The following is a 15,640-nucleotide window of genomic DNA, read 5'->3' on the forward strand; positions in this document are numbered from 1 at the left end:
CTTTACTCCATTTTCTAGAATCAGTACCTCAACATCAGAACAAATACACCTACTAGTTTCTTCTTCTCTTTTATCCAATACCTCTTCCTTAGTTCCTCTTGTGAGACATGCTCCCGTGCTTTTTAAAACCGGTAAAATATCTCATGTAAGCATATTGGCATTATCATCCCCATATTATCTCTCATTCTTCGACATTGTTATATACGGCCATCTGATGAATAAAATCTGCTGAAACCTAACTACTAGTAACAGGATTCTCCAATTCCATCACTTCATTATTAGTCTCCAAAGACTCCTTTAAGCTTCGTTATATTCAACTAATCTGGGAAGTGTCAACTTCCTCTGTCTTACTTTCATTACATCCATAAACCGTCTTACCATAAAGACATGACCTTTGAAATCAAGCAATAGTAGTAGCTGAAACAAGCAGAGCAGCTTGAGATGAGTGTGTGGGATTGCGAACAATGTATATACTTACATACATTTCCAAATTTTACTTGTTGGAAATGTAACACTCGGAAAAACAGTAGTTTCATACCCAACATATTACAATATGTTCAATTCATACACGATTTATATGACCGTACTAAAACCTACTTGAACTTTCAAAATATTCAAATATCATACATAATATTTATTTTTTAGCCAAATCATACATTGGTTGCCACATCAACTACCACATCATCTGATCTAATTTTGCATAAAAACAATTTCATCGGTTTGCAATGTTAAGCATGAAATGTTTAATTTGTAGAATTTTTATTTTAATTATTTTAACCTCTTCTTGGTTATTTGTTCTTATTACATTAAAAGAGAGTGTTGGTGGCGCAAGCAAGACTAAAGCGACACCGTTTCGAGCAAGGCGTGAAGGAAGGTATGTCACTGGTGGACTACGACGATTCTTCATCCGACGACGATGTCTTACCCGCGGCGGAGCACAAGGCAGCTTTGCCACAACCACCGCAACAAAAACCCTCTCCCCCGAAATCACGGTGAGTGAGTTTAGAGTTTTCCAAAGTTTGGATTTTTTCGATGATTAATCGGTTGTGTAGCTTCTGGAATCGTACGTCTTTGTATGTGTATGTGTATCTGTATTTGGAAGCAGAGTATGTGTTTCGCTTCGAAAATGAATAACTTTTGGTTGGTTTCGATCTCATTAACACGATCAAGCTCAAAGCTTTGTTCTTTTATTACAGTCTAAGTTGGTTTAGGTTGTAGTTGACCCTTTGTGTTTTTTTTTTTGTTAGGAGATCTTTGAATGAGAAGGAAGAAAGTGAGGGACTTCCTCAGCTACCAGATGCTTTGCTTCTTCTGGAGTCACCAACACTCACACGTGTGAGTGGCGGTGGTGACCATGCTTCCGTTGTTGCAGCTGCAATGCGAAAACGAGAGTTAAATGGGAACTCTTCTTCTCTTCCTCGTCGTCCCAAGGTGCCAAGAGGAGCTTTGCCTCACTCCAAGAATATTCCAGACACTTCGGGTAACCTGCTTGTGCCTCCTCAGCTCAAAGGAAGGTTAGTCGATGATATGTGGCTTGTTTCATTTTAATGTTCACTCTATATTTCTCTAAACCCATAACACTATGGAGAAGTCTGTGAATGTTACTAGCAATCATTCAAAGTTGCACAAATGCTCTCTCTGAAAGGGGATTTTACGCATGAAATGTGTTTTATAAAGTTTTAAGAATTGTTGACATTGCTGGCATCTTAATGAGAGAAACTAGTTCTTAAATTATATGCAATGTCTTGTTTGAAACACTCTTGATCGCCTAACGCGATGTCTGCAGGAGCAATGTTGCCACAGAAGATATGAGCAGGCTTTTTGTGAAGAAACGGCAAGAGTCCTCCAAGGCAACACCTCCTAATCAGGATTAGTTTTATTCAGTTTTGATTTTTGAATGCAACCTATAGTTGTGGTATCTTAGTTGGTGGGAAATAAAAAAACAGTGTTTTTTTTATGAAATCTACATTATCATGACTAGATTTAGCATAAACTGTTTAATGTAAACGTCAATCTTATTTTTAGAACAAAAAACTCTGAAACAAAAGTAGTTTTCTTCAAGTTCGTTAAACGAAAACTAAACTGGAATATGACATTTGAAAGTCACTAAAACATCAACGGCAAAACCATTTCACAGAGTTGAATAATCTTAAACAGAACTCCTTGTAAGAACTGGCCAAGTCTACAAACAAGATATGTACTGTTACAATGATGGTCTACTGATGTTGCTGATTGGTGTTTGGCGGAGGGCCTGCAGGTAAAGGCGGCGGCTGCTGCAGAGAGTAAAAATAAAGAGAATGGATTAGTCAGCGAGTTTCATTCACCTCCAACATCTAATCATACCGTAGAAACTACTAACCAATCTTTACATATAATTATTTGAAACTGTAACGAGTATACTAAATAACAATAGAAGAGTGTGTAGAGAGACCTGTTGGAAAGGGTTGTTGTACCCTTGCATCATCTGTGGACGGTTGAAACCACGTCCTTGGGGATACATTGGGGGTCCACCACTGCTTGGTGGTCCTGGAAATGGACCCGAAGGAGCACCCATATAATGGCCTTGCGACATCTGAGGATTCATGCCCCCTTGCATCCCCTGATCCAACAAAAAGAGACGATATCAATATCTCTTTCAGTAGAGTAGTATAAGAAACATATAGTACTCAAGAGATCTGAGATTCACACCATTGGTCCAGGTATCTGATGAGACATAGGCATCGAGGAAGGTGGCATGTGAGGAGGCATTTGCATAGGGCGGGGATGATGAGGACGCAATGGCATATGAGACGGTGGTGGTCGCTGAAGATGAGGCATATTGGGCATTGGAGGGATTTGCTGGGGATGTCCTTGGTGGTGTTGTTGTTGTTGCTGATACCCTTGCTGCTGGCTACTTCCAATAAGCGATGGGTGGGGACCAGGTGGCAGCGGAGGAGCCATACCGCCTGGAAGAGGTTGATTATGTTCCCCTTGAGAGGATGCATCAAACGGCATTGCTATTCCGATTCCTGGGATGGTCCCCTCATTCCGGGTCAGTCCAGGAACAAATGCTCCAGGAGTTGGCGATGCTTCGGATGGTTGGAAACTATCAGGCAGGCGATTGCTAAAACCTTGTTCATTATACCCTGTTACAAATTAGACACACAGATTACAACTTAAGCACTTCCATAAACAATGCAAATAAATATAAACACTAGTTTCTGGCTATAATACAACTTGCAAGTACGAGCCCAACCAGTTAACTATCACAACATCCTTACTATTTATAAGGACGAAGGCATAATAGTTATGCACACTCACACACTTTCCGTGGAGATGCCTACTAAAAACATAAATATTAATACACAAAAAAACCTTGGTTCTGCATAGTAAGGGCATCTCGAGGATTATCTGCAGGCCTGTTTCTGGACCAAAACTTGGTTGTGTGATCATTGCTACCACTGCACATATCAGGGTAAATAAAATTAATAATCTGGTGCTAACCACAAACTATCATAAAATAAAACTGCTAAGGAACTCTTGAACCAGATTATCGTTCTAACCTGCAAAGAAGATATCCAATAGGATGCCATGCAAGATCCCAAACACTGTTATCATGAGCATTTGAGATTTCAATCTGCGGGTTTTCATGCCTGAAATTAAGAAGAGTTTCATAATAATACAAACATGAAGCCACGAAATAAAAGGTTAAAAAAGATCCTACTAGCATGTACATGTGTCATGACTGGCTGGATATAAAATGTAGACAAGAAACATGATTTGATATATCCTTATAATTGATCAAAGCAACAACAGCGTGACTGGGTAACTATAATAGCATATAGCGTTACAACAAAACCTACCCGACAATCCAATGACAAACGGATCCGTCAGCGCTCCCACTGACAAAGTATTCTTCATGAATTGGATGCCACGCCAAAGCTTTAAAAGAGTTTGACAACTTTTGATAAGAAATAGTTGTAAATAAAAAATGTCGAAGAAAGCAATTGAGAATCTTCATGTGATATTAACAAAAAATGGGTATATTAATAATATTTTGAAAACATATACATTAGTCCTAGCCAATGTACAGAAACACTAGATCTATACAGGCTCTGCTTCCACATGTATGAAGATATGATCATAACATAATTTGACAGCTTACATGTTACATCTTTCTTGTGCCCACGGAAGGATTCAAGCTCCTTCATAGTCCTTATATCATACAGCTGCAGATTACATGCATATGTGTCATACAAATGCTTCCACAAAGGCACGGAAAAATTCTTGTTCGCAAATCCATAGACCCAAAGAAAGTGACCCTTACCTTAACTATTTGATCTTTCGAGGCTGTCAAAAGCCAATTGCCATTTTGGTTCCACTTCACACTAAGCACCATGTTTTTGTGACCATGACTGCAAAAGTGAGAATAGCCATTAAATTCGTCAAAGCTTAAACCTGAAAATTTTAACAAGATTACGTTTTGTATCACTTACAGTGAGCAAAGCTCTCTTGCAGTTCTAGTATCCCATATTTTGACAAGTTGATCTTTTCCACCTGACAACACAAATTAAAACTGATATGTCACCGAGAAGCTCTGAAGCAAACAACTGTTTCCATATTACTGTATTATTCGAAATCAGTACCAGAAACTAGTAGGGATTTTGTGGGGTGCCAGTCGACGCACTTGACATCCCAACCATGGCCTGCCTGAGTTCAAAATATAAAGAACCCTTTGATCACTTCAATAATCCTCAAAATTCATACAAAATGGAGGGGAAAAAAAAAACAGTCAAAGCATGCCTCTAACAGGATTAACAAAATTGTCTTAACCACCAATTTTGGAGCCTCCAAAACCAAGTATGTTTTGCATGGCATAAAACCAAACCGAATCTCAATTAATTTTTTTTCTATGTAGCCAATGGGTCAAATTCTAATAAGATACAGCTAAAACACATCTCGACTGGACTTTAAATCAGTAAAAAAAGGACAGCGACCAAGAAGTTCGCTATCTGCCGCCAATCTGTTTCAATAACATTACCGGTTAGTGAAATTTCTTCTTGGCACTTGGCAAAATCCCACACTTTAACAGTTGTATCATCAGAACACGAACAGAACTTCAAATCTGTTTTACAGAAACTGTTTGATACACGATGTTAAAGTTTGAAAGAGATTCATTCAATGCAAATTAAAATATCGGAATTTTTTTTTACCTTATACCACGAACGGATTCCTTGTGAGCAGTTCTATTAGCCTTCACATTGTTCATATTGCTCTGCCAATACCTGATAAACAAGAGACAATTGATCCTTATTATCACAGCAAAAAAAAAAAACTAAATTCGACTCATAGAATTAAAAAAAAAAGGCACAACATAAGGGTTGAAAGAGAGAAAATACTTTATCGTGCCTCCATCATCACCAGAAACCATCCAAATGTCATTGTGGCTCCACACCATCGACCTTATAGGTTGATCATGTGCCTAATATTGACAACAGATTTCAACAATCAATACCATCAAAGAGGAAACAAAACAGGAGTCCCCGAAAGATTAATATAAACAATCTGAAAAAGTGAACCTGAAGAATCATCTCAAAATTGAAAGACTGCCCATTCCAAAGAGTAAATTCCCCACTTTGAGAGCCGGTGATAAGACGTCTTCCAGAAGGTGTCCACTATATATATAACAAAAACCCAATCATCAATCATCACTATAAGTTACCATAACATAGTTCAACAGACAAACAGAGTTGAATATAATGCAGGCAGGTGAGAAAGGGATATACCACTACACAGTTGATTGAACAACGGTTCTTGTTTAGAGACGAGTGAACAAACTTGGCAGCAAAGCTTGTAGAAGGATTATCTGAATAGGCAACTGGAGGAAGCATCTGAAACATTGATAATAACAAACAAACAAAAATTCAAAAACACTGAAAACAGTGATCCAAAGATCAAGAAATTACTGAATAATCAAGAAAACGAATCTAACATCAACTGCTGCAGCTGGGGTTGGTTGCAAAGAGGTCATATCCCTTGAGTCTCTCTGCCATGTTCGAGCCTGAACAAAAAAAAAAACATATATTGAGTATATTCAAATTGTGCTTTAACTTCCACAAAAAAGGTATACAATACCTGAATGTATCTCACAACGGTGCTCGTGTAATCAACAGCTCTTCTCTGTGTATGCTTTCTCATTCGTTTCCCCCCAAAACTGTCAACATGTGCTGCAAAACATCACACAAGATCCGTCACATCTCGTAGTCATCTCTAATTGAAAGCAAAATCAAAAAGTTTTTTTCGAAAGTAGTGCTTACAGTCCAAGTGATTTGGAGCAGAGGAATGGTGATAGTCGGGGTTGATGTTGGTGGAAGAGGCGGAGGGCTGACGCATCATCGGCGGGTGATGCATTGGTGGAAGCTGCTGCTGCATCGAATCTCCGTACATCGAAGTCTAACGAAAGGTTAGGGTTCTCTTCTTCGCTCGGCGAGTCAAACCCTGAAGAAAGTATCGATTGGTTCGGTTCGGTTCGTTTAGCAATCGGTTTAATCTGGGTTATAAAAAGAGAAAAAAATAAAAATAGCACTAAATCATTATGTTCCCAAACTAGCACTCAAGCTAAAAAGTCACAAAAATATCACTTAATGTTTTATCAAAAGTCACAAATTTAAGGTTTAGAGTTAAAGGGTGGGGTTTAGAATTTAGGGTTTAGGATTTAGAGTTTAGGGTTTAGAGTTTAAAGTTTAGGGTTTAGGGATTAGGGTTTAGGGTTTAGAATTTAAGGTTTAGGGTTTAGAGTTTAGAGTTTAGGGTTTAGGGTTTAGAGTTGAGAAATGAGGTTTTGGGATAAGATTTCAAATTTTGAAAAATAAAAAAAAATTAAAATTTTCAAAAGATATAATGCTATTTTGGTCATTTTAGTTTTTGAGTGCTATTTTTGTGATATAAACTTAGAAAAATGTTATTTTGGAGATTTGCCCTTATAAAAACCCGGTATTAACTAAAATTCAAAAACGTTTAAACGGCACCGTACAGATAGTTGACTAGCGAATCCGGCAAGTGCCCAATCACATTCCAGATTCCCGGCGAAAATGAGCTGGCAAGATCTAGGGTCAATAAAGGAGTCTTATACATTTCCATACACGTATTATTTCCTTTAGTAATCATAATCGACGGCTGAAAATCCATCTAACGGACGTAGAGTCTCTAAGCTCGTTGGGGAGCGTCACACCAGATCATTTCCATCACTCACTACTCGCGGCCCTATTTTCTGGAGGAAATAAAAGGCCAAGAGAAGAGTCGCCTCATCGCCACACAAAAGACATTCAGCTCATTCTTCTCTCTTCGCTCAGCTCCCACAAGAAAGGGCGAAGAATCTCTCCCTCCTCCTTGACCTTCTCTTCGCCATCGATTCCCTTTGGTAAGTTTAGGTTCCTCTCAGATCTATATAGCTCGTCATTTCTCCTCGTTGTCCATCGGATTTTATCGATCTGTTTCACAGTTTTTTTATCATATAAATCAACAAAGGTGAAATGGTTTAGCTTCGAGATTTAAGATCTGATCGTTTCTCTGCGTGTTTCGCGATTGAATTGAATCTAGATCCTTGGTTTAGTAGATCTGTATCATGTTTTTCGATCTGTTTGTGTAGATCTCGAAATGATTCGTCTCTGATGCTTATATTGTATGCTGATGTATGGATCTGTTGCTCGGACGTCGTTAACGAGATTTTTTTGCTTATGAATGTGATCTTGATATAGTTTTTGGATTGATAGGTTGTTAGATCTCATTGGTGAAAGTCATACGTGTATAAATTATATCTGAAGCTTTTGTACTATGTGCTTATGCTGCTTACGTTATAATCAATGCCTTATAGCTCACATAGAGGTTGTTGACTTTTGCAGAGGTGCAAAAATGGTTGAACAGACTCAGCAACAACCCTCGATTCTCCAGAAGGCTTCTTCTGGCCAGCTCATGCGCTCCGGGGTTTCTCAGGACATCCATGGCTACGCATCTGGTTTCCAGAGGCGTGCGACCTACGGAAACTACTCGAACGCTGCGTTTCAGTACCCTCTCGCGGCCTCTTCCAGGATTGTGGCGACTACTACTACTTCTCCTGTTTTTGTGCAAGCTCCAAGTGAGAAAGGATTCTCTAGCTTCGCTATTGATTTCTTGATGGGTGGTGTTTCCGCTGCTGTCTCTAAGACCGCGGCTGCTCCAATTGAGCGTGTGAAGCTTTTGATTCAGAACCAGGATGAGATGCTTAAGGCTGGTAGGTTATCTGAGCCTTACAAGGGTATTGGTGATTGTTTCGGAAGGACTATTAAGGATGAAGGGTTTGGTTCTTTGTGGAGAGGAAACACTGCTAACGTTATCCGTTACTTCCCCACTCAGGTTTGGTTAAATTACACCCTTTTTTTTTATTTACTGGATGATGTTTTGAGTTATTGATGTATTGTTTGGTTTTCTAGGCATTGAACTTTGCGTTCAAAGATTACTTCAAGAGGCTTTTCAACTTTAAGAAGGACAGGGATGGTTACTGGAAGTGGTTTGCTGGTAACTTGGGATCTGGAGGTGCTGCTGGTGCATCTTCCCTTCTCTTCGTGTACTCTCTTGACTATGCACGTACCCGTCTCGCCAACGACTCCAAGGCAGCCAAGAAGGGAGGTGAAAGGCAGTTCAATGGTCTTGTTGATGTCTACAAGAAGACTCTCAAGTCCGATGGTATCGCTGGACTTTACCGTGGATTCAACATCTCCTGTGTTGGTATCATTGTCTACCGTGGTCTCTACTTTGGTCTGTATGACTCTTTGAAGCCTCTCCTCCCCGCTGACCTCCAGGTTTATTTATGTTTCTGATTTTGACATCCAAACCCTGCCTTGCCTTGTTTGTGTCTGATGTTGTTATCTGTCTTTCCGTTTTGGGAAATTTCAGGACAGTTTCTTCGCTTCCTTTGCCCTTGGATGGCTCATCACCAACGGTGCTGGTCTTGCATCGTACCCAATCGACACAGTCCGTAGAAGAATGATGATGACCTCCGGTGAAGCCGTCAAGTACAAGAGCTCCATGGATGCATTCCAACAGATCCTGAAGAAGGAAGGACCCAAGTCTCTGTTCAAGGGTGCTGGTGCCAACATCCTCCGTGCTATTGCAGGTGCTGGTGTGCTCTCTGGATACGACAAGCTCCAGTTACTTCTTCTCGGAAAGAAGTACGGATCTGGATCCGGCTAAGCAATACTAATCCACCAAACAGTTAAAAAGCTTCGGCTTTATTTTTATTTTTCTCGATTTAATTTGCAGTTTTTTCAGACTTTTTTTAAAAAAGGTCAAGATGTTGATGAAATCTTTTGCTATAAAAACTAGAGAGGAGGCAAGGGGAATTTTTCTTATTGAATAAATTTTGTATGGGGATGGAGTTTGACTTCCTCCTTTGAACCTATTTTCGATTGTGACTTTTGTTCTATTAAGTTTAACCGTTTTTTTTTTTAATATTTTGAGGATATCTTCGTGTCTGTAACATTATTATATGAAAGTTGAAACAATCGGTTTCATATATTTGAAGGTTCGGTAGTGTACTGAACTAATCACGTAATTAGACATTGCAATCACTAGTTTCTGTCGCTTGGTTCATTACAATGGGAAAAGCATCGACTCTGCTTCTCTTTCTCTTGCCTTTCGGCTTCTTTCTTGTTACATATAATCTTCTCAACCTTATAATCCACAATAGATCTGGTGTCATTAATTTAGATGCAAGTCCACTTCTAGATCCTCTGCCTCATAGAGAGGCCAAGACCTCTTCACCACCCTTTCACGTCGCAGTAACAGCTACAGATTCTCGTTACAATAAGTGGCAGTGTCGTATAATGTATTATTGGTATAAACAGAAAAAAGCTCTTCCCCGTTCAGACATGGGAGGCTTCACTCGCATTTTGCATTCCGGTAATCCCGACAACTTGATGGGTGAGATACCAACATTTGTCGTCGACCCTCTTTCCCCAGGTCTTGATCAGGTGAGAAACTTTCTTTTCATCTTGAGTTTTTTTTTTTGTTAATCTAATAGTTTGATGTACGTAGGGGTATGTTGTGTTAAATAGACCGTGGGCATTCGTGCAGTGGCTTGAAAGAGCTACCATCAAGGAAGAGTTAAGTCCTGTCTCCTTTCCTACAAGACAACCAAAACACTGTTTGCTAAAATCTCCTGCATATGTTGTTGGTGCAGCTATGTCCTTATGGCAGAGCCTGATCATATATTTGTTAACCCTCTTCCCAACTTGGCTGCTGGAGGCTCCCCAGCAGTTTTTCCGTTTTTCTATATCACACCTCAAAAGTTCGAGAACATAGTCAGAAAGTATTATCCAGTGGAGATGGGACCTGTGACAAATATTGATCCCATTGGTAGTTCTCCTGTTATCATAAGCAAGGTGAGATTGATTATCTGTGCTTTATGTATTAAACTTGATGTTGACATGCATTTACTTTCTTATGCAGGAATCACTTGAGAAGATTGCTCCTACATGGATGAATGTCTCGTTGACAATGAAACATGATCCAGATACTGATAAGGCATTTGGATGGGTTCTGGAAATGTTAGCACTGGAAAAACAAACATCTATATTCATATATCTTAGTTCCATGACTTTTCATTGTTTTTCTGACAGTCTGTTTTGATAAGGTACGGTTACGCAATTGCATCTGCTCTGCATGGGGTGCGGCACATGCTTCGTAGAGATCTCATGGTTCAGGTAGAAAGCAACCATTTTCTGAGTAACGTTAATGATATTCTTTTCAATGTCTTTGTTCTGTGTTACTAAGGGATCTCTCATCATATCTTTCAGCCTCCATGGGATTTGTCTACCAAGGCGATGTTTATCATCCACTACACTTATGCATGCGATTACAACATGAAGGTGACATTCCTTCATTTTATTCTTGGCAGATAATTTGATTCTTCAGTACTTGTGCTACCAAGTGTCATTTGAAGGATTCTCCATCAGAACTCCATATTTAGTACTACTTTTTTATCAGTCTCATATGTTAAAAGAAGTACATTACCTTACCACTCCTAAATACAGGGTGAGCTGACATATGGCAAAACAGGAGAGTGGCGATTTGATAAGAGATTACATCTCAGAGGTCCTCCTCCGAGGAACATCTCTATGCCGCCTCCTGGTGTTCCAGAAAGTGTGGTATGTTATACTCACCACTATATAAAACAAAATACTGATGTGTGTCCATCCGTTGCTCATAAGGGAACTTATCCGCAACATGGCCATTGAGACTATATAACTACTTCAAACCCAAATGCTTATCCCAAGTCTGATGTTGTTTTTTCAATCTCCAAGACTAATGTACACAAGTATGTTTAAGGTAGTTTCCAATATCTTTAAGGAGTAACGGTTTCTCAGAGATGCCACTTGTGGTTAATCATTGACAAGAAGCGTGAAAGTGAGAATCCAAATTGTTGATAACTTGCCTAAATACATGTGTGTGTTGTGGTGGTGGTGATGCAGGTGACTCTTGTGAAGATGTTGAACGAAGCCACATCAAATATCCCTAACTGGGACACTCTCTAACTCCCATCCACAACCACAAGACACAAACCATAGAAAGGACAACTAATCTATACAATATATTTATCAAATGAAAAGTTTACTTATTCTTTCCTTTTACTTTCAGTTGCACGATTAAAATTGTTTGAGACAATGTTCAAGAAGTGGTTAGGTGATAGTAAAATGATATTAGCATAGATGGTGAAGATTTACTAATGAGTAATGCGATGAAGCGGGGGTACTATACTTAATAACCGGACCAGACCAAAAAAATGCTCCATAACCAGACCTGACCCAAAAAATACTTCATTACCAGACCAGACCAAACAATTACTTTATAACCAGACGGTGATGGTCCTGTCTAAAAGACACACGTTTCCAACTAGACGGAGTTAATAGTTCTGTCAACCAAACCTATTTATCCATGAATTAATAAATTAAAATATATTAAAAAAGGAAGACAGAGAGACTCTTTCAAGTGATCTATCTCCCTCCTCAACCGCAGACACAGTTCTCTATCTTCTCAGAGCAAAAATGGAGGTTGCTCTTCTCTCATTCTCTTCTTCCATCTCTCCTCTCTGCCACAACCGAGCCTTAACCCTATCTCCCAAACTCTCCAAACCCTCGAACTACCCTCGCCTCCCAGTCATCAGATCCGCAGTCTCTCGCTCCAAGAAGGAAGAAACCGTCGAGACCGTCAAGTCCCATCTCGAGAACTGCCACCTCCTCGCCGCCATCAACTACAAAGGCCTCACCGTCAAGCAGTTCCAAGACCTCCGCAGAACTCTCCCCGACACCACGAAGCTCGTCGTCGCCAAGAACACTCTCGTCTTCAAGGCCATCGAAGGCACCAAATGGGAAGCTCTCAAGCCTTGTATGAAAGGCATGAACGCTTGGCTCTTTGTTCAGACCGATGAGATCCCTTCCGCCATCAAACCGTACCGGAGTTTCCAGAAGGAACGCAAACTCGAGGACAATGACTTCGCCGGTGCTGTCTTCGAAGGTAAGTTCTACGCGCCTGACAACTTCAAGGCCCTTGAGACGATGCCTACACGAGCTGAGGTTTACGCTAAGATGCTCGGAGCTCTCCAGAGTCCGGCGATTAATCTCGTATCTACTTTACAAGCGCCGGCCATTGAGGTTATCATGGTGCTTAAGGCTTATGTCAAGAAGCTTGAAGATGAGAGTAACAATGCATAATTAGTTAAAAGCAATTCACTTTCTTGTTTATGACTCGAGCAGCAAGCAATTGTTTATTACAGTTTTATTGAAATGTTTTTTTTTTTTAAAGATGGGTTCTTGGTTTAGATGAACTTAGAGAGGATAGACTCGACTACTCCCTGAGCTATGGGGTGGTAAGTCTCTCGTGCTTCTGCAAACACCTGTTTCGCCAGCTGCTTCTCTTCGGTTCCACCAGATTGTGCAAGAGCGTTGAAGAGTGGACGAAGGTACTTCATCCTTCCCACGGTTTTTAGAGTTTTCTCCACTTCTCCATGGTACTCTCTGCACTTGGATGAGATTGCGAGTTGCAGAAAACGACACCTTCACTTCGTAGTCCTTTGATTCTGCTAGTCTGTAGCGCTTGTCCAACGCCATGACCTGATTCACCAATAAGCAAACAAACATTCAATCTCCCAACACCTCCACAAATTGTTTCTCCTCTACTTGTGCACTAATCCAAGACTAACTATTGAGCTAAGCGACTGTTAGTTAGGCTGTTGGGAGTCTCTTTATCTTCTCAAATGCACCAAACAGCTTCTTATTGTCTTAGAGGAAGTATAAAAGTACCTGAGAGGGTTCACATGATTTAGGAAGATTCTCCAACAAGTACAGTTCCCATTCCTGACCCTTCCACTCAGCAACCTCATCCTCACTTGGCATTTTTCCTTGCTTAAACTCTTCTGCCAACGATATGATCTTTGTGTAAATGGTTGAGACTGGTTCATATGCATCTTCCGGTATACCGACGCTTTCAGTCCACAGCTCTAGGTTGATCTCTTTCTCTATCCCAGGGATGTTCGCTTTCAGGAAGTCAAGAAACGTATCTGTATCAATCGACTTGAACTTGAACGTAGCAATGTATTTCTTGAGGAACTCGTCAAAAGCAGTCCTCCCAACCTGAAAAGTTTATTAGTAACATTACACAAGAGAAGATCAAGTTGGGGGATTCAAAACTAACCTGACGTTCAATTCTCAACACAAACTGGAACCCTTTTTCATATGGGACCTGAGAGTATACATCATCTGGATCAACTCCTTGTTGATTATTCTTCAGCTTAGTGCACTCCAAATTGTCTTTAAAACGTTCCATCTCATCTTTTAGGCCTCTCCAACCAATCCCCATGTTCAAAGTAGCTATATCCGCTCCTTGAACAACCTCCACAATCCTCCTCTCTGCGTAAGTTGTAAACCCCTATTTGCCATAAACACATGAAAAAAATAAACTCTTTCCCATCAACAAAGTCATGAACTTTAAGGTAGAGTAGCTTATGCAGTGAAGCAAGAACATATAGAGTTAACTTTTTTCCCATCAACAAGGCAAACACTAATCATACTCTTAATCCATGTCCCCTAAACCTTACTCTTAATCGTTCTTATACATGTTTGTGACAGGAAGTAAAAGCAACGAACAGTCCAAAGCCATAAACATATAAAGTTAGCTTCTCTCCCATTAACAAGGCAAACACTAAGCACTCTCTTAATACATGCCCCCTAAACCTTACTCTTAATCGTTTGTATTCCAGCTCTTAATCATACTCTTAATCGTTAGTTAGTATTCATATTGCCATGAACATATATAAAGTTAGCTATTTTTCCCATCAACAAGGCAAACACTAATCATACTCTTAATCCATATCCCCTGAACCAAACTCTTAATCATTTGTATCCCTGCTTGTAGCTAAAGGAAGCAAAAACACCAGAACAATCCAAAGCTAACTAACTAACACATCTATTCATCTTCAAGAGCTTTGATCAAGAACATACCTCTATTGCCATAAACATATAAACTTAGCTTCTTTCCCATTAACAAGACAAACACTAGATCATACTCTTAATCCATGTCCCCTGAAACATACTCTTAACCGCTTATAACTAACTAACACACACATCTATTCATCTTCCAAGAACCATACCTCATTCAACCAGAAATGCTCGTTGTTAATGTTAGTAATCAAGTTCCCAGTCCAGCTATGCGCAAGCTCGTGAGCCACAACCTGACCCCCAGAGGCATCCCCTTTGATCACAGAAGGCGTCAAGAAAACCATCCTCGGATTCTCCATCCCTCCATAAGGAAAACTCGGAGGCAGCACAAGCAAATCAAACCTCTCCCAATCATACTCCCCAAAAAGCTTCTCCCCTTGCCTAATCATCTCCTCAGCACCTCAGCAGCGTCAAGAACCTCCACGTCAGCAGACTCCGCGTACACCCTCGTCCTGGGCCCCACTAACAAACTCTTCCACGACTCTATCCTCCGCGCACCAACACAGAGAGGAGAGGTCAAGAAGATGTTTCGTAACTTCCTCGGGGAGAGGGAGCCTCCGACGCACGTGACGAGCAGACATAACGGCCGAGAGAGTTCATAACGACGTCGTAGCGGATACGGCAGGCGGGGGTGTCTTGGCAGGGGTGTGATATGGTTTCTTCATAAGCTCCATCACTAGACATTCAACGGTCGTGCTTGCCCTGCCATTTCCGAGAGTGTGTGGTGAATCTGCTGATTCCAACTTGTCGGAAGGTGAAGTTTGGTTATTTGGTTCCTGAGGTATTCCCTCACTGTTCAAGGAGGAAGTGGCTTATTGGTGGTTTGGCCGTGGCAATCTCTATAAGTATCTTTCATGGAGTTCTGAATCTGTTGTTTCATGTCCGTTTGGAGCCCTCGCCGGTGATGTTTGGTTTCAGTCTGTCTTTATCTTTTATGGCTGTTATGTGTATGTGTTTATTGGCATCCCTTGAATGGGCTTAGTTTCCAGGATCGGTTATGTGTGACCGTTGGGTTGTGTACCGAGTGTAATCCTCTTCGGTTTAAGAATGCTATCTTGTAATCCTTCATGTTTCTTCTTAATAAAATTAGGCGACAGAAAAAAAAAAAAAACAGATGTTGTATAATTTGTTAT

General features: G+C 40.3%; 5 protein-coding genes and 1 pseudogene across 7 annotated transcripts; 4 read left to right on the forward strand and 2 right to left on the reverse strand.

Annotated features, from left to right (window-relative positions):
* Positions 1-782: 782 nt before the first annotated feature.
* On the forward strand, positions 783-2,047 carry LOC111205563. The gene is made up of 3 exons (XM_022701635.2): positions 783-992; positions 1,248-1,514; positions 1,787-2,047. Exons 1-3 carry the CDS (start codon positions 877-879, stop codon positions 1,872-1,874), a joined length of 471 nt encoding a protein of 156 aa, XP_022557356.1. The 5' UTR covers positions 783-876; the 3' UTR covers positions 1,875-2,047.
* Positions 1,997-6,518, reverse strand: LOC111205562 (flowering time control protein FY-like). 2 transcript variants are annotated; one of them, XM_022701634.2, is made up of 18 exons: positions 6,297-6,518; positions 6,115-6,206; positions 5,972-6,040; positions 5,766-5,870; positions 5,559-5,654; positions 5,379-5,461; positions 5,193-5,264; positions 5,021-5,118; positions 4,626-4,685; positions 4,476-4,536; positions 4,307-4,394; positions 4,145-4,208; positions 3,843-3,921; positions 3,543-3,632; positions 3,355-3,440; positions 2,689-3,125; positions 2,432-2,599; positions 1,997-2,270 (listed from the first exon to the last, which is right to left on the reverse strand). In XM_022701634.2, exons 1-18 carry the CDS (start codon positions 6,424-6,426, stop codon positions 2,217-2,219), a joined length of 1,932 nt encoding a protein of 643 aa, XP_022557355.1. In that variant the 5' UTR covers positions 6,427-6,518; the 3' UTR covers positions 1,997-2,216. The 2 variants fall into 2 exon arrangements, with proteins under 2 accessions (XP_022557355.1, XP_022557354.1); XM_022701633.2 differs by having other exon boundaries at positions 1,997-2,273; positions 6,297-6,517.
* Positions 6,519-7,197: 679 nt separating this feature from the next.
* Positions 7,198-9,467, forward strand: LOC111205561 (ADP,ATP carrier protein 2, mitochondrial-like). Its single transcript, XM_022701630.2, has 4 exons — positions 7,198-7,399; positions 7,881-8,370; positions 8,448-8,816; positions 8,911-9,467. Exons 2-4 carry the CDS (start codon positions 7,891-7,893, stop codon positions 9,205-9,207), a joined length of 1,146 nt encoding a protein of 381 aa, XP_022557351.1. The 5' UTR covers positions 7,198-7,399; positions 7,881-7,890; the 3' UTR covers positions 9,208-9,467.
* A 236-nt stretch (positions 9,468-9,703) lies between these two features.
* On the forward strand, positions 9,704-11,691 carry LOC106384241 (hydroxyproline O-arabinosyltransferase 3-like). Of its 2 annotated transcripts, XM_048746369.1 has the most exons (6): positions 9,704-10,397; positions 10,465-10,562; positions 10,649-10,718; positions 10,812-10,883; positions 11,049-11,162; positions 11,487-11,691. In XM_048746369.1, the coding sequence occupies exons 1-6, from the start codon at positions 10,206-10,208 to the stop codon at positions 11,547-11,549; spliced, it is 609 nt and encodes a 202-aa protein (XP_048602326.1). In that variant the 5' UTR covers positions 9,704-10,205; the 3' UTR covers positions 11,550-11,691. The 2 variants fall into 2 exon arrangements, with proteins under 2 accessions (XP_048602326.1, XP_048602325.1); XM_048746368.1 differs by lacking the exon at positions 11,487-11,691 and having other exon boundaries at positions 11,049-11,470.
* Positions 11,692-12,059: 368 nt separating this feature from the next.
* On the forward strand, positions 12,060-12,815 carry LOC106384254 (50S ribosomal protein L10, chloroplastic). The gene has a single exon (XM_013824251.3). The coding sequence runs from the start codon at positions 12,060-12,062 to the stop codon at positions 12,723-12,725; it is 666 nt and encodes a 221-aa protein (XP_013679705.2). The 3' UTR covers positions 12,726-12,815.
* LOC111205559 lies at positions 12,094-15,486 on the reverse strand (annotated as a pseudogene).
* Positions 15,487-15,640: the final 154 nt, after the last annotated feature.

This window comes from Brassica napus, chromosome C2 (genome assembly GCF_020379485.1).
Source record: "Brassica napus cultivar Da-Ae chromosome C2, Da-Ae, whole genome shotgun sequence".
Classification (NCBI taxonomy): Eukaryota; Viridiplantae; Streptophyta; class Magnoliopsida; order Brassicales; family Brassicaceae; genus Brassica; species Brassica napus.

Coding starts and splice junctions, on each gene's coding strand:
- LOC111205563 (XM_022701635.2), top strand. CDS start 877: ATGTCACTGGTGGACTACGACGATTCTTCATCCGACGACGATGTCTTA. Junction 993..1,247: donor CCCTCTCCCCCGAAATCACG/GTGAGTGAGTTT, acceptor TTTTTTTGTTAG/GAGATCTTTGAATGAGAAGG. Junction 1,515..1,786: donor CCTCCTCAGCTCAAAGGAAG/GTTAGTCGATGA, acceptor CGATGTCTGCAG/GAGCAATGTTGCCACAGAAG.
- LOC111205562 (XM_022701633.2), bottom strand. CDS start 6,426: ATGTACGGAGATTCGATGCAGCAGCAGCTTCCACCAATGCATCACCCG. Junction 4,395..4,475: donor GCAAGAGAGCTTTGCTCACT/GTAAGTGATACA, acceptor TCACTTTTGCAG/TCATGGTCACAAAAACATGG. Junction 3,441..3,542: donor ATTGGATATCTTCTTTGCAG/GTTAGAACGATA, acceptor TGATATGTGCAG/TGGTAGCAATGATCACACAA.
- LOC106384241 (XM_048746368.1), top strand. CDS start 10,206: ATGGCAGAGCCTGATCATATATTTGTTAACCCTCTTCCCAACTTGGCT. Junction 10,398..10,464: donor CTCCTGTTATCATAAGCAAG/GTGAGATTGATT, acceptor TTTCTTATGCAG/GAATCACTTGAGAAGATTGC. Junction 10,563..10,648: donor TTTGGATGGGTTCTGGAAAT/GTTAGCACTGGA, acceptor TGTTTTGATAAG/GTACGGTTACGCAATTGCAT.
- LOC111205561 (XM_022701630.2), top strand. CDS start 7,891: ATGGTTGAACAGACTCAGCAACAACCCTCGATTCTCCAGAAGGCTTCT. Junction 8,371..8,447: donor TCCGTTACTTCCCCACTCAG/GTTTGGTTAAAT, acceptor TTGGTTTTCTAG/GCATTGAACTTTGCGTTCAA. Junction 8,817..8,910: donor TCCTCCCCGCTGACCTCCAG/GTTTATTTATGT, acceptor GGGAAATTTCAG/GACAGTTTCTTCGCTTCCTT.
- LOC106384254 (XM_013824251.3), top strand. CDS start 12,060: ATGGAGGTTGCTCTTCTCTCATTCTCTTCTTCCATCTCTCCTCTCTGC.